The sequence below is a fragment of the Chrysemys picta genome, chromosome 19, assembly GCF_011386835.1.
Source record: "Chrysemys picta bellii isolate R12L10 chromosome 19, ASM1138683v2, whole genome shotgun sequence".
NCBI lineage: Eukaryota > Metazoa > Chordata > Testudines > Emydidae > Chrysemys > Chrysemys picta.
Genome location: NC_088809.1, coordinates 5490192 through 5512909, shown reverse-complemented (window position 1 = coordinate 5512909; position 22718 = coordinate 5490192). Strand labels below are relative to the sequence as shown.

General features: G+C 36.9%; 1 protein-coding gene across 1 annotated transcript in view; it reads right to left on the bottom strand.

The window, feature by feature from the left end:
- MED13 (mediator complex subunit 13) overlaps positions 1-22718 on the bottom strand; it is a 75770-nt gene that overhangs the window by 8288 nt on the left and 44764 nt on the right. The window contains exons 10-23 of the mRNA XM_065573079.1: positions 16048-16264; positions 15370-15454; positions 14885-15006; positions 13634-13724; positions 13226-13440; positions 12559-12755; positions 10127-11034; positions 7788-7955; positions 5043-5266; positions 4198-4387; positions 3197-3665; positions 1904-2123; positions 996-1187; positions 563-786 (exon numbers count right to left, since the gene is read on the bottom strand). Coding sequence (XP_065429151.1) covers positions 563-786; positions 996-1187; positions 1904-2123; positions 3197-3665; positions 4198-4387; positions 5043-5266; positions 7788-7955; positions 10127-11034; positions 12559-12755; positions 13226-13440; positions 13634-13724; positions 14885-15006; positions 15370-15454; positions 16048-16264 — 3522 coding nt within the window. The remainder of the gene's footprint in view (positions 1-562; positions 787-995; positions 1188-1903; positions 2124-3196; positions 3666-4197; positions 4388-5042; positions 5267-7787; positions 7956-10126; positions 11035-12558; positions 12756-13225; positions 13441-13633; positions 13725-14884; positions 15007-15369; positions 15455-16047; positions 16265-22718) is intronic.

Sequence of the window (22718 nt, the reverse complement as noted above, 5' to 3'; positions counted from 1 at the left end):
AAACAGTAAACGAAAGATTTCTACTCACACTTGGAGTTAAAATGTTTATACACCTAAAAGACTACTACTTATTTAGTGTTGGCCTGAATATTATCAGCAGACACAGGAATGGTGGTGTTCAGCCAGAAGTTTATTTTTTTGTATATCCTAAAACATTATGCAAAGTTTACCTACTGAATGACGTAAATATTAAATGCAGGTATAGTATATAGTTTCTTTATTAGATCAGTGTTATAATACTGAAATCAAAGTGAGAGAAAGCTTGCTCTTGCTTTCCTGTATGATCAGCCTTCTCTTTATATGCCAGTAAAAAAAAAAAAAAACCACAGAAAAATTGCATTAAATTCTTCCAGAAATGTAGTTCCACAACAATACCCAGATAATACTGCTTATATTCAGCTGCTTGAGTTAGTTTTGCTAGATACTGGCTCCACAAAATTAATCAGAAGTATCTATACAGAACCACTATACTAGAAGAACTTTGATCCAGGAGAGAGGTGTGAAAGTTCTGGATATATTCAAGATACAGGTGCTGAGTGAACAGAAAAGCTTTGCTTCTTACCTGTTTGGTACATCGATATTAATTATGCAAGTTTCCAGCAGTTCTCCATAGAGATCTGTGCATGATGCAAGAAGCCATCTTTGATCATGAGATAAACAATAGCCCACAAAAAGCACATTATACTTCTGTCCAGCCTCTCCAAAAGTTTCTCCTAACTCTGTTTGCTTGTCCTTTACAGGAGCCAATATAAAAGGGGGTGTATAGAGTCGAATACACTCAGGTCTCTGTAAGAAATGCAACAGAAAATTTAAGTACCAAAGGATAGCTAATCATTAAGAACTACGATTCTTTAATTATTAAAAACAAAGACCATTTACCTAAAAAAAGATAAACAAGTCATGGAACTGTACATGCAATTCTACCATTATTCCCTAAACGTTTACCAAAAGATCAAGTTAATCTTTAGCACTTTTTGTAACCTCAAGATACTCACATCAGGGCTCTTGAGAGCAGTTTCCATTGCTAAACCTGGGCCAAAACCAGTCAATGTTTTCACATTGGTTGAAGTTGGAAGTGGTCTCCGACACTGGGTAAATGCTGAAAATGCCAGAGATTTTAAGTGTTGGGTGTAGATTTGCCTATCTTCATGTTTCACAGGTTGTAACAGGTACTGACAGGGGACAATCTAAAAAAGGGATTGAAAAATAAAACATTACCACCAGTGTATAATTTACACTGAAAAATTCTTACCATCTCCTCTTCAGATTTTAAGTGCTTTTTAAAAAAGTTCTTTGGCTAATGTTTTTAAAATTACTCTCCATAATCTGGCCTCTCCAGTTCCATACAACTTTCTAGCTTTCCTCTCTCCATTCGGTTATACGATGTGAGGCCCTTTCAAGCAGTCATCTAACTGGAGGACTCAGACCAGGAGTGTAAGTGCCTTTACAATAAAAGCCTCTCCCCATCTACAAGCTTCCCAGCTGCCTAAGGTCTTTTATCACTACAAACGTCTAATGTCTGGAAGTCAGAAGTGCTGGATAAAGCTTCTTAATACGGTCAGTCTGGGAGGTAGGAATTAATAATGAAGGGACATCCCAAGGCTACCTTTCTCCCCATTACCATTAGCAGAATGGAGCACAAGCTCCACTGTCTAATGCCAGACTGAAGTTTAAGGAGACTGTTACAGGATTAACTTTTGATCAGTGCTGCTGTAAGATACTAAAATGCTCTTGAAAATTTTATTGACGACACTTCTTCCCACAATTTAAACAGCAGAACAATGATAAATACTGAATCCAAAGGATTCAATTCACCATGAGGAAAATACTATCTCCTCCAAACCCAGCTGAAATGAACAGTAATTTTTACCTTAATTTTTTAGTAAATATGTTAACTACTTACCTGCACAGAAACTGTACTCCTGATGTTAGGAGGAAGAATCTGAACCATCTCTAGAAAGCAACGAAGAAGCCCCAGGGTCCACACGTTGGATGAGTTGCTATGCTCATCCTTCTTTTCATATGTAAAAGGATCAATTATATAAACTACAATTGCAGGTGGATAGGAGACAGCATGTGAATCTCCATCTGTAGGGACTCCAACTTTATCACGATCCATAGTGCTGGAAGTTAATTTGAAACCAATTGCTATAAAAATTTTCTGTTTTATATAAAGTATATCAGATTACACAATATGCATTACATTAAAAATGGAATTTGATGGCACCCTCTGATTAAGTGAAAAGAGCTTCTTTGCCTTGAGTAAGATGCGAGGAATGATACTATCACATATTTACTGACTTCAGTTTAGTACACAAACTCATCAGCTTGTCAGTACCATTAACTTTAATTTTGTTATTTAGCTCTGCAGTTCACCCCTCTCCATCACATGAGTTCATGTGAAGCAATTTGCCCCATTGCTTCAACTGGCAGAAGGAGCAAGGTATCAACCAGTTCCCAATAAAAGCAGTCTTAGCAGTACAGCTTTAACACCAAAACCATACTTTATTCAACAATGCAAGTTTTATTCTCTTTCTTCCTTCTTGAACATATAAAAAAACCTCTGCTTATTAATTTGGTTGGAAGTAAACTTTGTGAACATAGTTGCAGGGTACAGGGGTTGCTATTTTTTGCATCCCAGCAAAAAAGCTATTAAAAATAACTTGTAAGAAGTTTGAGAGTTGGGACCCACCCTGAAAAACTGGGTTCCAAACCTTCAGAGTATTAGGGTTGTAGTTCAGGCCAACCTTTATGTAATAGGTCAGGCCAATCTTTCTACAATACCTGGCATCTGAAAGACAGAAGCTTACATCTAACTCGATCATCTTCAATTTTTGAAGTGAAGATGTGAAAAAGATTAAAATAAAAACAGCACTGTGCTCAGTTGTGTGGGCTGCTTTTTTTTTTTTTTGGATGAGTATCTCACACTTCTTATCAAACTGTCTGTACTGGGCTAGCTTGATTATCACTTCAGAAGTTTTTTTTCTCTTAATTAATTGGCCTCTCAGAGTTGGTAAGACAACTCCCATCTGTTTATGCTCTCTGTATGTGTGTATATATATCTCCTCAATATATGTTCCATTCTATATGCATCCGAAGAAGTGGGCTGTAGTCCACGAAAGCTTATGCTCTAATAAATTTGTTAGTCTCTAAGGTGCCACAAGTACTCCTGTTCTTTTTAAGTACAACACGTTACCTTTCAGAGACTTCTGGGTGTGGCTGTGGAGGGGCAGATGAAGTTTCCCCAGATATCCCAGATGCCTGAAGAGCTGGTTGTTGCTGCTGTCCCCCTGTCTGTCCATTCGGGGCTGTTGTAGCCTGTGTAGGCAGGGAGGCAGAAGTAGTACTGTTCATGCCGCTAAAAGGTGGAAACGAAGAAGGTTTGTTTGTTGATATCCCACTGCCTATGTTGGTGGAAGAAGATGAGGGGGCGGTAGTGGTCAAAGTTGAATTAGTTGTAGTAGCTGCAGAAGACATGGCACTGTTTGAAGTCACCGTCATGGTACTACTGGTAGCAGCTGCAGCACTGGACGATGATGGAGTGTTGGAATTTCCAGTGTTACCTGCGACCAGTGGCTGAGTGGATGCAGACTGACTTGTGAGGGGAACTAGATTTGGCTGAGAAAGTAAAGAATTGTCTAATGGCTGAGAAGCAAGATAAGGACCTAAAACAGAAGAAGTAGAAGTTAATTAAAAAGTTGGAATTTAATTCTTTCAACCTGATATAAAAGACCAATAAGAAAAATCTAATAATTTTAGCATTGACTTTTCTTTGCATCTTACCCAAAACAAATGAGAACACCAACACTTAGTTTTCAGATTCAATTTCTAGAACAGGTTCACTCCACTCATCCCCTTTTCATAGATAATTCACTAACAGACTTCGGGGACTAATACAGAACTCTGGTTGCAGCTACATTAGAATTGATCCGATAGCTGGGCAGCAAGTCTAAATGAATTACCATACAAATGGTCAGCAGGATTTATCGTGAAGTAGTCTGACAGACTTGCCCTGAAGACTTTACCAGTGGCCAAGAAGTCATTTTGAGTGTGTGTCTATATGAATTTTTGTCCAGGATTTTTGCAGACAATATTTGGACAGTGTGCTACATATATGCTTTCTCACCTTTCACCTCTATAATATTCCTATAAATAACAGAATCAGATGAAATAAGGAGAACTAAAAATATTCAGTACCCAGGTCATATCTGCAAACTTGAGCATAGAGCTTGAGTTTGGAAAATGCTTCATTGTTGGCATTAGCTGCCTGAGAGAACCAGTCTGTGACTGACTTTTCAGAAAGTTTCTTTGAAGCAGTGGATCCAACTCTCATGATCCCATCAGAGAGCAGTTTACAGATAGGTCTATGCTGACCAAGTCTGCAAGCCTGAAAAAAAAAAAAAAAAAAGTTAAAGATAAGATAGAAATAAGACAGTAATGAGTTCACAGACTTTCAAAGTTGCAAGGTATGACGCATGGAATTCACCACAAAGATCGCTTTATATTTGTTTTGGGGTTTTTTGCATGTTCAAAAACACACACTACAATTTGGTTATCACATAAATTGAAATGCTGCTTTATAATTCTAGAAAGCTAAATGGTTCTGCAATATGCATACCCTGTTGTTTTAAGGTTATCAACAGGTTTATTTAAGTGTAGGAAAAAACAGGGTACATCATATCTAGCCTAACCTTCTTAACCACAGCTCAAGGAACGCAAGTGTTTAACTGCAATGAATTAATATTTGGTTGCACTTATTAAAAATGGTAGTACACAGTTTTACCACTTGATGGCATTGATAAAATAAGAAAATAGCCGCTTGAAAAAAGCTACATCCAAATAAGATATTGATGAGCACCAGGATGTGCCTTTATCTTCCAAATGTCTATTTCTAACATCCATTTTAGAGGCCTCATTGAGATGGTACTCTGTGCAGGAGTTTCAACATAATTTGGGATCCAAGCTTGACAAATGACTGACTATATACTAATAATATTCTTTATACTATCCCATTACATTGCTGTCTCTCACACATATTGTACCTCATATACTGCAGTCAGATCTCTAAAGAAGCTTTTTGCTCCATTCAGCAGGGCCTCATTCTCAGGACACACCACAACATAAGCAATGTCTCTTTGAGATCCATAAGGTTCCAACATCAGCCTCTCCCAGTATGGCAAGGCAAATGGAGACAGCACCAGAAAATCAAAATCGTATCCCAGCAAAAATGTTGGAATTGGCAGTGGTTCTGGGGACTCATCAGTTCCTAGATAAAGAAAAATACATTTTCCAATATATTAAAAGGAAAACAGGAATCTGGCAGAATCAATATCTTGCTTTTGGCAAACAGGAGTGTCCTCAAGCACAAAATCAGTGTCCCCTGTTTCTTAAGGTACTAATTTTCATCACTATCAAGAGTGAAGCCAGTATTGATAATAAATCAAGTTCTCTTTGCCTTAATAAGCATGTGTAAGGCATGCATGATCTAGCCCTATATATGAGTCAACAATTTTTTATTGCTAGCTCCCAGGTCCACAAGAATGGCTTTTATATTATTATTTCAGAGTAGCAGCCGTGTTAGTCTGTATCCGCAAAAAAAAAAAAGAACAGGAGTACTTGTGGCACCTTAGAGACTAACAAATTTATTAGAGCATAAGCTTTCGTGGACTACAGCCCACTTCTTCGGATGCATATAGAATGGAACATATATTGAGGAGATATATATATATACACACACATACAGAGAGCATAAACAGGTGGGAGTTGTCTTACCAACTCTGAGAGGCCAATTAATTCTCTTAACTCCGAAGAAGTGGGCTGTAGTCCACAAAAGCTTATGCTCTAATAAATTTGTTAGTCTCTAAGGTGCCACAAGTACTCCTGTTCTTCTTTTTATATTATTATTAAATATTTGTATTATTGTCAGGGTGGATAAAAATCAATGATTTTTGTAAAGAAATTGAAAATGGATTTTTTGATAATTTAAATACATTTCTTCTTTTAAAAAATAAGCCTATATAAAATTAAATTTTAAATTTATGACAACCTATGTTAAGACCTCAACTTACCATAATCTATTAAAATAATTTAAATTAAATAAAAATGATATTAAGCAGTACATGTTTGCAGCCAAAGTCAAAGCCACTGAACTGATGGTTACTGAATAAGCACCTGAAGTATGTTGAAGTGCTAACCCAGTCTTTGACAGCACCAGCTTCTCCTGCAGGTGCAGAGGGAATATTTTTGTCATTTCACTTTATTCAACTAGTTCAGTTCAATGACTAGTTCATTCAAAAGTTAAGAAACTGACTGGGAGTTGGGGGGGGAGGGAGGGAAAGAACAGGAAAGCTTGTTTTCCTCTTCCAATCTATGAATAAGAACTATATGTGAGTGGAAGAGATCTACTAATTCTAAAATCTTGAAGGACATGATGACCACAAACGAATCAGTTCAGTTTAGTAACTACAGACAGCACATCCTTTGTTTAATAAATCAATTAGTTTTAAATGCAAAACGTGTTTTGACAAACTTCTTAAGTATCCAGCACACTTCATTAGTTAAAACTGCTGTAAGTTACAATGCTTTTTTGCATTTAATTTAAATACAATTTCTCTCCAAATACAGCTTGACAAATCAAAAGTTAAAAAAAAAAAATCTAATAAATATCAATCCACCCATTTTAGAATCTTTATATACGTTAAGTTATATAATTGCTTAAATAAATGTGTACAAATAGCGTATTTTCCTAATTAGAAAAAGTACCACCAAATTTAGCATAAAAGCTATATGTAGTTGCAAATCAGTATGTTTTAATGGTTACCAACCACTGAGAATCAACTTTTCTTTATGGAAGTACAAATGCAAAACAAGATTGAAATCACTGACTTTAATCAGAGGTTTCTTGCCACTTTAAATCTTAATTAAAATTGGTTATTTAAAATCACTTTAAATTTTAATCAATCCACCCTGATTATGGTACTTAATAGAGGACCTTATCAGGAGCAGTCTTCCATCCAGCAAGGCATTCTAGAAACCGTTAAAAGCAGCCCACACCTCAAACAGTTTAGAATCTAATTAAGACATGATGCAACAATAGTGTGTGCATATCAGTCAGAGAGAATGGGAGAAAGAGGACAGGAGTGCAAAGCACATATGATATCTAACCATGCACATATTATAAATATCAGAAGTCTCTTGATAAAAGGCCATCCCTCTTCCTTGTTAATGAATACAGTACTGTCTGATGTATCATGGTAACATAGTAATATCCAATGGACATTAATAAAGCCACCAGAACTAAGATACTGGGTTGAATTCTTAACATATATAATATCTCTGTACATATGATTTCAAAGCGAAGCTGTTCTGTGCGTTTGTAATTGATACAACTGGTCTATTTCTGACCTTCCGTCCATAACTCTACCGCCAATGATAGGATTCAGTGGGTTTAAAACAAAAACCACAGAATTACTTTAAACATTCTGGTTTCTTAATGTCAACTGTTCATTCCAGCTCCAATCCCATCATCAGTTTAAATAATAATTTCATGTAATCCTTCATTCATAAACATTACAATTAAAGCAACTAAGTGAATTCAAATATTTTAAAATCATTCCTTGTATATTAGAAAAGTAAATATTTTGTGTGTGTTGTAAAGGAAATACCACCTCTAAGCAATGGTTCTCCCTATTTTAAATCTCTTTTGATTGAATCACATCTAAACATTCAGGTTTGGTAACCTATACCAAGGACAAATTAACAAATGGGAATCTATACAAGTAGTTTACCATAAGAGCCTCGGCCAGCCATTTTGTGAAACTGCTGCCATGTGAGGGGGCCCTGCACACCCCAAGATCGGACTATTCGCTTTTTCTGAATAGCATCCTGAAGAACTGGCTGGAGTGACAGAAGCATGCGAAGGATGTCCTGTGAACACTGCATGCTCACATCCACAACTGAAAGAGAACAAAAGAAATGTAGTCACAGCTTAAATAAAATTATCTAAGAAAAAATTGCAAAGAATTTAAAAGGTCTTAAGTTTAGGTGAATTTGGGGGTTTAAACAAAAAGTCACTTTCTTGAAACATATATTCTGTTCATGTAGGCCATACAACTATTATCTTCAAGTCTTTCACATAGTTAAGGGATAGCAATTAAAATCAGAGTAGCAGTTCCACTGTGCTTTGATTTTCCAGTCTGTACAATAGTCGCTTCCTTGAAAACTTCAGCTCTCCATCTTTTATCTTTGTCTAAACTATAAAATTAAAATCCGCCTATAACTCAATTGTTAAAGTATTCAAAATATCAGTACTTCTCCCTCCACATACATGTGTAGCGGGAATGCCAACCATCACTGCTTTCACAAAGTCTTGGGGGAAATCCTGTAAGCAGTATTCATTATTTAGCCAAATTTGTCAAACTTATTAGCGGTCTGTGACATTCTAATAAGCACAGTTTAAGAAGAAAAAAAAAATAACCCTAAAGCTTTTAAGATGAGGGTTAGAATCTTGTAGCCTCCTTTTAGAGAAACGTCTCATCCCCTCCCCCTTTATCAATATTTCCCAAGGGAACATAAGCCTCAGTATTACTATGTGCCTCAAATATATTTTGATTTGTCTACAGGAAAGCTTCCCAAACTTCAACCACCAGTGATCACACAGCACCTGGTGGTGGTCTGTAGAAAGTTGGCTGTCTATGAGGCTGGCGGTCTTCCTCGTTACTAGCTACTTTAAACTGCATCCAATACTGCCAGTATACCACTTTTCTATATGAAAAATTGCTGTAGTCACCACAGAGACGTTGCAAGATCATTAATGGAAGGAGAGGTGGGTCTGATTATGAATGTGAGGAGAGGTGGTCCATGAGACAGTGGATTAACATGAGATCTACTCTTGGAAAAAGCTTCATGATCTATTATATAAAAACTGCATTATGTTTGAAGAAAATGAGTATTTCACAACAGACACGAAGTTTGTTACTGAATTTTCAATATTAATGTTAAGGGGATATGAAAAGAAAGTAGGTAGCAGAAATGATAGCTGCGCCACATATTAACAGTTTTGCTACTGACCAATGGCAGCATGCAGATTAGCTTGTGTGAATGGGTTGAAACAAAACCAAGCTTTCGTTGAAAATAATTTCTGTAGGAAGGGTCATGAGTAGAAAGCAATGTATCTTGATCTCTAGCATATGCAAGTTATTCAAAATTCAGGCTGCACAGAAAGCAAAACAAAAATGCCTGTGCCATAGGGAAACAGAGTATAGGACTTAAGTGTTCAAAATAGGCAGAAATGTTGTGATATTGTGACCTCTAAGTATAAGCAGACCTCAAATTTCTTTATGATTATTAATCATGCCACTAGAAATGAATGAAAAAAGATGCAAAATAAAGTTAGATATTTTTTACCACTGCAGATAGAAATGAACATTCTTTTGAGAGCAATTGTTTGATTCTTTACAGATGCCATTTAATTTTTGCAAATTCAAATTCTCCTACATTACTTTAACTTCAGAAGCCTCTCACCTCCCTCTCTCCACCTTCAAAAGTGAGATTAAAATACCATATTTCCTTGTTATTTCTATTTATGTAGCCTTTCATTCAGTTTCTACAGAAATTATTATAATGCACAGAACCTGTAAAGTATCCATCATATGTATCCCACATGTACCTAAAAATAGAAAGACTTTAAATTCCAATGAATCACAGATACTGCATATTCCAAGCAGGGATAGTATTAATACTACAACAACAACTGCTCAGTATTACCTAGGTTTCCTAAGATTCTGCTCAGTACTTCATAGGAAAGTTCCCAGAACACCAAATAGAAGACTACACTATATAAAATGCCTACAGTATGGATACCCAGACTATGGGCTTGAGCAACATTTCAAATCCATACGGCAGGTATATGGTTCTTTAAAGCTGGGCAAAGAAACCCTAATTAGTATATTGATTTAGTACCTAAAAGGCCAGAGGCTAGGAACAGAGCAGCAATGGAAATTCACTCAAGTGTATATGTAACGGAAATAAGTCAACTGGCAATCTTAACTCCCCCTACTCTTCATGCTATTAGATGCTTAGAAGCAAGACAAGAAACACATTTGCAGAGAAAAACAAGTATATTTACCATTTCTTTTTGACCAATGATGCAAGCAAGTACTTTTCACGAGTGCTTCATCAACTTTTCCTCCTGACATATTGTCCATGAACTGGCGCCCATGTTCTAACGCTAGATAGCAGTCATTGCAACAATCCCTTTCTTCTACACGTACCAGGTTGTTAACTGCACCAAATTTGGGTATAGGATCTTGATCTGCTGCTCCAAATGGCGAAAACAAGTTGGTGCACTGATCTTGCAGCAACAGTATTAATTCATCAGGCAATTTCTCAGGTTCTTTCAGTCCTCGCTCAACAGAAGTAGCTTTAAGAGCTTCAAAACGTTTCTCTGCTTCTTTGCCACACTCTGTATTACGCCCAAGGATATCCAATTCATCTTCAAGAAACAATCCAGAGTTGTTGCCAAACTTTCTATTCATGACAGCACTGAAGCCACAGGTACACCTATATTGAGCCTCTTGTGTTGGATCTGGAATGTAAACTCCAACATCAGCACCTTTGATGTTCATGTTGCAGACACAGATGCAGCAGCTATCAAAGTTACAGTCTTTGAACAGATTCATTACTGACTCCGAAAGGATGAGATTCACATAAAGACTGTGTGCCTCAGGGATGGATGGTACAGTTGCAGGTTCAACTGAATTTAGTGGTCTACATGTTGAGGGTGTGGACGCTGGTGAATACAAATCAGAATTTTCATATTTGACTGAACCTTGAGCGCTGGCAGGTCCACCAGCTCCACGAGGGGTACGAGGCGTCCTTGGTGTTCTAGGAGTTGGGAACCGAGGAGTGGAAGGAGATGGGAGAATTCCTGCCCCACTATTGCTGGGAGGTGCACTACTGGGCGGCATCCCAAATGGAGTATGAGTTTGTGGCGTGTAGGCAGGGCCATACTCTTGATCCATAGTGCTTCCATCACTAAGAAAAGCAATAAGGAAAATATTTTTCAATGGCGTATGTTTTTGAAATACAAGACTATCAAATTTTAAGTAAGCACTTTTCAGATTCACATTTTAAAACAAAAGTTAGTAAATATTTGTGCAAAAATTGTGCAATCAAAATAAAGAAGTTTGGGCCTATTTGTTCTAAATGACTATGCAGAACTGTTCTATATATTAACAGCAGTGCTAAAAACTCAAATAATTAAAAAAAGCTTCTGGAAAATAATTCTGGTTGTAGCCAATATTTTCTAAATACATGCACAGTGTGAAGAGCACCTTTTCCTTTTCACGCTTTGTTAATATTAAACAATATGATGACATGTATCACTAAGAAAATACACTGGCTTTACCAGCAGCAAACTCTGCTGGATCAGTGAGGGAAGTATCACTTGGAAACCTTTCAAATTTTCCTTCCTAGTCACTGAAACGTCTCCAAAGACTTATCAGGCTAATGAGACCTGAAAACATTGCTTCTACACAGATCTGACCCAAATAGAAGCAGCCCGTTGTACTCATGCTGTGGTTTAAATTATAGATTGTGAACCAACAACAAGCTTATAAATATACAGCCCATGTTTCCTAATCCACCTGCAGAAGGTGCACATGCAGAGGAGCAGGGCAGAATAAATATTCCTCAAGGAGGAGAGAAATAAAACGTGGTTTTCTAAACGACCAGTCAGTACTGAACGCACTTTATAGGGATGCTCATTTCGATACAACTACTGCTACTAAGGGTATGTCTACACTGCAGTTAGACACCCATGGCTTGCTGTGCCGGCTGACTTGGGCTCAGGCTAAAGGGCTGTTTAATTGTGGTGTAGATGTTTGGACTTGGGCTGCAATCTGAGCCTGGGGACCCTCCCAATGTGCAGGGTCCCAGAGCCCGAGCCTGAATCAGCTAGCACGGGCCAGCTGAGGGTTTTTAATTGCAGTGTAGACATACCCTCTGTCATCACCAGCAGATGTCATATCAGGCACTGGTTTCTAATTGTAAAGGACAAAGAAATGAACATGGGAAGGGAAAGTTTTAAAAAACACAAATGGCCTGCCCATCACTAGAAAAGCTGAACTGAATTCTAGGAAACGGCAAGAAAAGCACCTGCTAAGCCCTTGTAGTAACTATGATACCACCAAAGGAACATGGAGTCCCAGACTTGTATTTAATTCAATTGTTGCAATCTTCATTGCTCATTACAATTAGATTTATACCATCAGGCTTCCCTAAGAAACCCTTAAATGAGACATGAATAAAATTTACATAGTTAAGTAGCTATTTTAAAAAAGGAATTTTCTCTATTTAGATACAGTTTTTAGTCACAATTTTCTTTAGTTTATCAGTAAAATTTAAAGAGTGTTTTAAAATGTTTTTCACTATACTTTCTAAATGGAAAAACTATTCATTTCATTAAAAGATATTCTAGAATGTGGATAATTTTGATCATTTTATACAACTTAAAAAAAAATGAAAATCTATTTATCATTCACTGGCGCAAAAGCATACCCCTCTTTGATGAATGGCATGGTGGGTCCTGGAGGAAGTAACTCCAGTTTTCCAACAGTCCAACTCTGACGGTAAATGCAGTCCTCTGGCAGCTTGATAGGAGGGAGACATTGGCTGGGGAGAGTCTTTAGTGGGGCAAACATGGAACACCCCACAAAAGCCTGACTATTCTCAGGCTTATAGACATAGGAATAATCCTAGAAATTAAATAAAAAAAAAAAAAACACTAACCAGTAAATATAGTAGATTATATAAATCCGGCAACAAAAATGCTAATAAGATTAAAGTAATCAATTAAAAACTTGTTACTAATTTGATTAATATTATTCTACATTTAGTGCATGCAATTTACATTTCTACAAATAAAAAGTAAGTACAGCATTGGTACTGCAACTGATTACATGCTGACATACACACAAAGGCCAGGGCCTATAATTTTAATATATTTCTTTAGTTTACAAGTGGCTAAACAAAAGAACAGCTCAGTGTAATTCAGTATATTTCAGAAGCAAAATAACGGGTTTCACTTAACAAGATACTTCATTCACTTCTATGTCATGTAATAAACAATTAGTAATACAGGAAATATGGTGAGAATTCTAGAAATATTCAGTTTATTGCTTGAATTTGGAAAAGGCATTCATCAAAGTTACGCAACATTGCTTACCTTGATTTCAGAAGGTTTTGGACTGCAGAATCCCTCATCTACTTCAATTCTGAACTGAATCCCTACACTAGAGCTATTCCCTTCAAGTATAGTTCCTCCAAGTGTAGCATCCATATTGCCATATTCCTTATTGTTCATATTCATTGGTGAAAACCCCATAATATGTTGTTCCAATGATGGTGGTGTTGGATACATTTTATGAAGATCTGCAGTACCTGTTTCAGATTAAAAATGTACTTCAGAGGATACTCCAGGAACACATTTGTTTATTATATATTTCTTTCATTTTCATTTGTCTTATACAAATGTCAAAACTTAAATTTGCAACTGTACACAACAAATAATTTAAATGTGCCATTGCTGATATTAGTAACCTAATTAAGGGATAAAACGGGGAGGACGACTTACTTATGCATGACAATGGGTCCAAATTTCCTGCTTTTGACTCTTTGCAGTTAGATTTGTCATCTGAGCCATTCACTGTTCTTTTAGATCCAGGCTATAAGAGAGAGGGGAAAAAAAAAAAAGTTAAAATTCCCATCTGAAGCATTTTAACTAGATAGAAACAAAACTAAACAGTCTAATCATAATACCTCAAGATTGAAAAATAAAAAGTATAAATTTCCCCCCTTATTGAACGCCTACTGTTTGAACTTAAATCTTACTTAAGTACTCAGTCTAATATTTCATTTGTTACAAGAATGAGCATTGACCCAATAGTTAGAGGCAAGCACTTACAAGAAAATGCACTATATTTCCTTATCTTTGCCAAGAAAATAAGGAAAAGTGCCAGTTAAAGTTTTCCTAATCGTAATGTTTAAATGTAATTAAAAAACAAACAAACAACAAAACAGGACTATGCTGAAACCCTTATTTGAGAAGTGATATATTTAAACAGCTGCTTACATCTTTATGCTCCTAATACTAGCTAATAACCAACTGCACTTTTCATTATGACCCTTTATTTTCAAGAGATTTTCTCAAACTTATCCATGTTCTCAAACAAGCAACATTTTTTCCCTCCCCACAAAAATGTTACAAAGCACTCTCCAGTTTAAGATAAAGCTTGTATTAGTTTCAAATGCTTTTAGAGGTTACTGAGATCTAGTCTACACAAAGACTTTGTACTAGTACATGTCAAATAGGGGGGTGATTTTTCTATAAAAGACTCAAGTGCCACCTGAAACTGCAATAAAATTATTCTAAGATATTAACAGCTATACTAAAATGATTTGATAGAAGAAAGCCCACTTTAAAATTTCCCAAAATTTTCATTGTTTTAAATATTAAAAAAAGATATATTAGTGGGTATGTTGGCTAAACAAGTAGAGTCTAGGCTGTAATAAGAATATAGCACTGGTAATAATTATAATGTCATAGGTTTAGCTCTATGTCAAAGGCAAGTACATTCTCATTGCCCAATAAGGATGCAAAAGTGAAAATGTCAGTCAAAAGTCTTATTATATATTATACTATTATATAATAGACTTATTAGATTAGCAAAAGTCTATACATTATATACCAGTCAGTCACCAGGGAAAAGTGTATTTTAAAAGTACACTCATTTAAAAAAAAAAAAATTCTTTTTCTCCGCCACAAAATGTACAAGTCTGAACAATTTTTATCTAGCAGCTGCTTTTACTTTTGCAAACCACTTACTGTTAGTTCATCTTCATCAGAGTTGAAGAGATTGTCAAGGTCAGTATAAGAGACTACCAGGTCTGTTTCATGAAACAGGCTAGTTGATGCAGTGCGAGCGTGAGCAGCAATACGTTGTGCATCTATAAAGAATATGAACATTTATGCTCACCTTAGCATTGTAGATACTATACATTAATTTAAATTGGGTATTTCTTTTTAAATATTATTCAACTGGAGAAACCCAGATGCTATCAGCTCTTACTAAACTAGCATATGCATAAGTGAGGCTCCTTCACTTTTTACTAACTTATTTTAAAATTTTATATCCAACATATTTTTGCAAGGTTCAATACTGAAAGTTACCTTCCTAAGTAGCTTCTGAATTCTGAAAAGATAAATACACTTTGAAAGTTGCATGAGATGTTACTAAAAACTGCTTTGAATTCTGTTATCCATTCCGTAAGTCATTAATATATTGCATTTTGAAACAAAAACGTATTTACCTTGCTTGACAGAAGGACTAAACAGTGACATAGCATCTTCTCCTTCATGGGATAAAACTGTAACATTAGAGGTCCCATCGTCAGCCTGCAAAAAGCAGCACAGGTGATGTATGGAGGAGGAGGAGGAGTTGTTTTTAAACACAAACAACCACCACCACCTATATTACTGTATGTTTCTCGAAACAAAAGCGCTCTGTTGTAAGGATTATTGTTTTGTTTTTGATATTTACATGGCAAGGATCTGTAAACTTGTTAAAACTTCCTAAATAGTTCTTTTTAAATCTACTGCAGATAAAGTATTGAAAATATTATAAAAAGTACCAATACTATATAATATAGTTCTATCTAACTAATACCAAAAGACACAGGACAGATATCAATCCAGTTAATGAACTCTTACAGTATTAAAATGTGTTCAGGTAAATAAGCAGTCCTATAAGCCATTCAAGCTTTACCTCAAAAAGCAAAAAACTTACAAATCAGGGTTTTTTCTGTACTGTGTACTTTTACTGATCATTTCTGCTTGAATGCAAGCATTTTTAATTATAAAGGATTTGCTAGAGAAAAATTATATACCACCACCTATGCTCAGCATAGTTTCAGTACCATTTCATTATTAAAATTAGAGCAATTTGTTTTCATCCAATTATTGATTTATGCCATCATTCCTTTACTCACCTTGTGTTTTCTCCCAGCTTCTCTTTCACTGTTTTGCCTATCCTTTTTGTTATCAGGAAAAAGGAATTCCACATCACCATCAACAAATGCATAAGGATCAATTTCAGGTTCTTGGTCAGCTTCAGACACTACTGCTACTAGGTATTGGTTTTTACTCTGATATTGCTGCACCAGTTCATCGGAAACCTTTAAAGGCTTCCTACACTGCACCATTAATCTGCACAGAAGAAAAATACAATTACAAAGCTGTATCAACCATCTATTGCCTAGGTTAAAGTATGAAATATCATCTGCTTTTACACAATTCCAAAGAACTTTTTAGCTAACATGGATTCTCTTAAAAGTTTTCTGGGAGAAGGGTTAAGCAATCACTTGCACAACTTGAAGTCTCTTTATGAGCAGGTCATACATAGTACTGCAGCCAGTGTAATTTCTTCATTGTCCTTTCCAGAAACCTTAACCCAGACAAAAATGAGAGATGGTTCAAAGTCTCACAGCAGGATTAAATGTTTGCCATTTCTTGAACAAGTACAAAATTACCAAACCAACTACAGTAGCGTGTGCTGAACTGCAGTCTACTAACAAAGACCAAGATGAAATTATCAGAGTAATTCACTAAATTGGTTTAGCAAAACTGTATGTTTTTATTAGAGAGTCTAAAGTTCCTGAGCACTTCACTCAAATCACACAGAATTGGGAATTTAACCTCTCTTCGGGACATGGGTGGATCTGAAGAGTAACACATGCAATTACCGTATGCAAACAGTCACAGCTGGCTAGTCTTTGCTTGTTTTATGAAGACATTTGGGTATTCAAAAAAGTGAAGACTCTTACAGCATGCATGTGCCACTGGGTTATTAATTTAAATAATAATGGAGCTTACAAAGCACGTGGAGAACACATCTAAATTTGTGATAGGAGTAGCTCAGGAAACATTAAAATGTTCGGTTTCAGAACATTTATTAAAATGTTCAACATTCTATTGCGTTTATACACAGTAGTGACATTATCAGCAATTTTTTTGCTGGCAAAACAAACAGTTAAACCTATGAAATTCATATTCCTGAAGACAGAGAGTAAATAATCCTAACCTCGGAAATTGAAATTCATGAGCACAGAAAACTTCTATCTTGAACTTAAGAAAAAAAGGTAGAAAAAGTAGGAAACAAACAAATCTATGGTATGGTTATATACCCATTCCCTTCTTTGCACTGTCTGCCCCAAAACAGGTGACAAACTTAATCTGGCAACCTTTGACCAAAGACGGGAGAGGATGTGAGCAAAATACAACCTTCAAAATGGCAGGAAAGTACCAATAACCTCAGTACCAATGTAGCTATATTACATCTGCGCCAAACTCCGATACCTTTTCTGCTTGAAAGTTGTTTCTTCTCCAAAACTCAATATAATGGCCAGTGAGAAAAGTGGGTGCATCTTCAACAACAGGTTTGCATAAACCTCTATTATGTCCCAGATGCACGAAGATCACGGAGATATGCCTTGTTGCTGAATTCATGCATGCCATAAGCTCAAATGGTACATGAGCGGACAAGGATATTCATGGTATATAAAGTTTCAGAGCAAAATCACAGCCCCGTCTGTAAAAATCTTCAATGGACTTCTATTCTTCCCATTTTTCAGCCAATGCTGTCACATAAGAGAAGCCAAAGAGACCACACAACTACCATTGCTTGTTTTGATAGCCTAGGTTAAGAGTAATTGGAGTGTGAAATAGAATAAATTTGTGAGACACCACAAAGAGGCCTACAGACATGAGTAGAGGATAGCACAAGCCATTTCAGGAATTACATTTATTTAAGGGAGGAACTACCTCAACCTCTGTACCTGAGAAGACACACTGATATTCTCAGGCTTCCCTCAGCACCTTAAACATCTTCTCAGCATAAGACAAACAGTAGATTGGATGCAAAAGCATAACTTAACAATTTTGTTTCAGTCAAGACCACTTTGAAATAGAGCGCACTCCAACCTGACTCTCAATCCCATAACCCTGGCATTATTTAGAATACTTCTGTGCAGCATCTTACAGCTAACAGGGACTTCAACCCATCCTTCTCAGGCAACGATGATATGCTTGATCAGATCTTGTATCTCCAGGATTATCCCCAGGCAGGCAATGAACTTGCTGTGATTGTGCGTCAGACAGCTGGCATTTACAATTGGAGCAACCTTGATACAGCTGGAGTGCTTTTCCCTTTTCCAACATCCTATATAAACTAATACAACAAAAAGACTTGGAAAACTAACTCGTTAGAAACAAGCAATTTGAGTAACAAGACAAACAGCTAGAAGAAAGATTTTAAGTATTTGCTTTCTTTTTTAATTATCCAGGGGGGAAAAAAATATAGTAGCAAACTATTCTGGAATAATTATAGTCAATAAGTTGTTAAACTAAACTAGAGGCTATAAAAAAGGAAAGATCAAACTTCTTACTCTGACAAGAGTAAACCTTGTATCAGAATATATATTTCTTTACTGTCTGGAAGGGTGGAAGAAACTGACAATTGAATGCTGTAACACTACACACACTACATCTTGAAATAATTACCAGACCCTGCTAGCTGGAAAACTAAAACGATCAGCCAAAGGCCAATATATAAGATAGAGAGAAGAAAAGCTAGAGTACCTCTGCTACTGCTTTCAGCATTCCAAAACAGCAAGAGAGAAATAGTTACGATAGTTGTCAGTTTGACTATTACACAAAGGGTTGTGAATGGCCAGTGAAACTGGCAGTCTTAGTTTCACTCTGCTGCTGTGGTAGAAAGCTATAAGCAGCAGACTTAAACTGACTACAGTAACTCCTCACTTAAAGTTGTCCCAGTTAATGTTGTTTCGTTATTATGTTGCTGATCAATTAGGGAACATGCTCGTTTAAAGTTGTGCAATGCTCCCTTCTAATGTTGTTTGGCAGCCGCCTGCTTTGTCTACTGCTTGCAGGAAAAGCAGCCCATTGCAGCTAGCTGGTGGGGGCTTGGAACCAGGGTGGACCGGCAGCCCCCTAACAGCTCCCTGCTCCCCTAAGTTCCCTGTGCAGCAGCTACCTGCAGTTCAGCTGTGTCCCTCCCCCAACTGCCACGTGCTGCTCCCCGAGACTCCTGCTTGCTGTGCCGGGAAGGAAGAGGGGGGCTAATGTCAGGGTGTCCCCCTGCCCCTGCACCCTACTTACCCCATCTTCCATAGAGCAGGGCTCAGGACAGAGGGAACTTGTAGCAGCTGCAGTCTCAGCAAGCTGATCTAATTAACAAGGCAGTGTACTTAAGGGAAATGTGCATATCTCCCTCCATTCCTGCTGCCTTGCAGAGTGAGAGAGTTAACCCTTGAGGGCTCAGTCAATTGCTAGTTCATCATTTAGCAGTAAGGGAAATATCCCACCCTCTGACTCCTCCACCTCAACCAAGCTTCACAATCATCATCACTGTGTACCGGTATTAAATTGTTAGTTTAAAACTTATATTGCAGGTGTATAAACACACACAGAGTATAAGTTTTGTGTATGTGTATTATATTATACACACACACACTCATTTACGTTAATTCTTATGGGGAAATTGGATTCGCTTAACATCATTTTGCTTAAAGTCACACACATTTTTCAGGAACATAACTACAACATTAAGTGAGGAGTTACTGTATTTACAATCTCAGCAAAGAACACTGCAATTGTTCGCATGCAGTTCACATTTGGAAGGTTCTCTTTTCAACTATATGGGCTATAATTTGAAAAAAATATATATACATAAATAAAAGCTTAAATTTTGCTGACATGGATGGATCAGGCACCTTCTTTCACCAGGAGAAGCTTCCTACAAAGTGGTGAATATGTTTTCAAGCTGTGGTGTGGTGTGTATATAAAAATAAAACTTGTAGTTTACGGCTGCTGCCTTGACAGAGTACAACAATTAGAATAAAAAAAAAGTTTCAAGAAGATTAGTTTAAGTCCTTTTGATGGTTTATTTCCTGGTAATACTTCCTTTTGTATGTTCCAATACCTACCCTTTTTAGGAATCCAAAGACAAAATGCTTGAATGATTGCACATCAAGAAATTGGTACATTTCTATCAAGTTAACACTTCACATAGTAGTAAACATTGGAAGAATATGGTTCATACTGGAAATAATACGCAATCAACAGGGCTGTTCCTCAAACACATGTCTCTACTGTGAAAGTCATTGATACTTTCTAGAGTCAGTTTTTGCTGCTACATAAAAACTTGTAACTACTGAGTTTACATGAAGAAAACATTTCTCTTTCTGCAGCATTCTTATACCAATCTAGGAGTGTTTCTGAAAGAAGCAGGTCCACAAAAGAAAAACTGGCATAAGAGTATGTAAATATATCCAGAGGACTAGTTTAATATATAAAGAGCAGAGATGCTATTACTTTGACTCAATCAAATTAACTTTAAAACTAAAAGCTATTGCCTCTAACTCATTCCATAATTTATCAAAACTATGAAGATCTTTAAGGGGGGGGGGCGCACAGAAGAAAGGTTTCCTTTTGGCTGATGAAGTGAGCTGCAGAGAGACTCAAATTAATATTTTGGGCAAAATGATAAAATCTCACTGCAGCTAAACTTCTAAACCAATTTATATAATCTGAAAGAATCTGAACCCTTTTATCCATTTGGAACTGAACACAGTGTTTCTTTAAAAACCCACACAGCTCAAGCTTTCTTACAGTGCTAAAATACTACAAGGAGGTAACTTATGGTGGCTTGAGGATCATTTCTACAGAGGGCTGAAAAACCAGTTTCCAAAAGAAACCTAGACTGAGTCTTATCCAAATAAGTTTGTCTGCCCTGAAGAAAGATTATTTAAAAGTAAGCATTTCTGTGAGATTTGAGAGCTATTAGCACAAACAACAGACATCTCAATAGTTAGTTTTCTTTGACTGATAACCTCAATCTCTTTATTAAGGCACTTCTGCAAGACACAAAAGAAGTGTCACATTGAATATAAAGCACTGATTGGAGCACTGCAACAGTGATAACTGAACAGTCCCTTGACCTCAACAACCAGGCCAACAAGCAGATTCCAGATATTTTACAGTAGTTGCGACCCCTCTTAAAAACTGATGTCTTCCAGGCAGCATGACTGACGACTCCTCTGCTCCCAGTAATAATACCTAGTATGTACTTCCTAAAGGTCACTCAAATCAATTGCTTTTTCTCACCACAGCTTCTGAAACACTTGAAACAAAAGGTAAAACAGACTATACGAAGGTTCGAGTTTAACAGAATGAGTCCAATCATAATTATCTTCTATGAACCTAAAGAGGTCTTCTTTATTTTATACATAAAGAAGACTCAATATGAGGGGGAGGGAGGAAAGCAGTCTCTGACTCACACTTTTTCTTTGAAAATGGAATCAAATGTCCTCAGACAAAATTTCCTAGTTTCCAAAGACTGTACATACTAAGCAAGTCTGATCTGAAGCAGAGCTGATCTGCCAAGCTGAACTGCCATTAAAATCTTTCAGATATTTCCCTGTCCAGTACAAGAGAGTTTCCATTGCTGGCTTCTTGCTCTATATCCCTTCAACGTGTAATACGGGCTAATGCAGCTATGTTGCTACCCGAGACTAATATTTTTAGCCCCCCAAAAAATCTTCTAGCATTTTAGATAAAACACTAGTTTAAGGTTAAGGTAGCAGCACGGAGCAAAAGCTTTCTTCAGCATGGTCCTCTGACCGAGTCTTTCTAATTATACGAACAGTGGTACCAGCCTGGATCTCCACCTAGAAAGGACTATCAAAGCAGTCCTACTTGCAATATAACTGACTGTAGAATTCTAGCTTACAGACAGATCCAACTATCAAGGACATGTTTTCCTCTTCTGTGCCAGGTTCTTCTGATCACAGGGGAAGAGGCAGAAGAACACAGAAGGGTAGCCCACTATGAAAAAAGAGCCAACGCTAGAACACAGGCTGGGGTTGCTCTGAAAATGTTCCTGCAGACATTTATATGGAAAGATTTGAGCTTTTCAAAGAGTCAAACAAGAGGGAGAATTAAACAGGTATTCAAAGGAACATACATTACCGCATATAAAAGCTAGTCAGACATATGGACAAACATATACCGTTTCTATGTTTTCATCTATTAAAACTGGAACTACAAGCACCTTCCCACACCAACAGGATTCTCTGGGTCTGAGACCTTCTACAATGCATATGGTGGAAGTGGGGGTGGAGGAGGGTGTGTGTGAATGGGACTTACAGAGAACCTGAATCAGAGACTTGAAGAAACCATGACCAAGGGACAGAACTCTTATCCTGTGTTCACTTAGAAGCAGCAGATGCCTTTCTGTCTAACAGCCTAACTTTTACTAATGTGCCTTCAAGTGGCCTGGATCACATGCAGCTAAATTCAGCAATGTGAAAAATAATCAATCCAGTTTTAAAGGAGAATTTGACCAAATAGGAAAGTCAAGTTTCAGTTCAGCCTCTTAAATCATGAAATATTAATTAAGATTTGAAAGTTGTTAGAAAACTCAAGTCTGACAGAGAGATACCAATCCTTCTTCTGGACAACTAGGGATCTATTTTGTGTCCACTGGGTGGGAAGGGGTAAATACACTTTATAGTCCCAAACAGGCACAAGTCAACTGCAGAAAAGAGATTAATGATGGAAACATGAACAGTACCCCTTGACT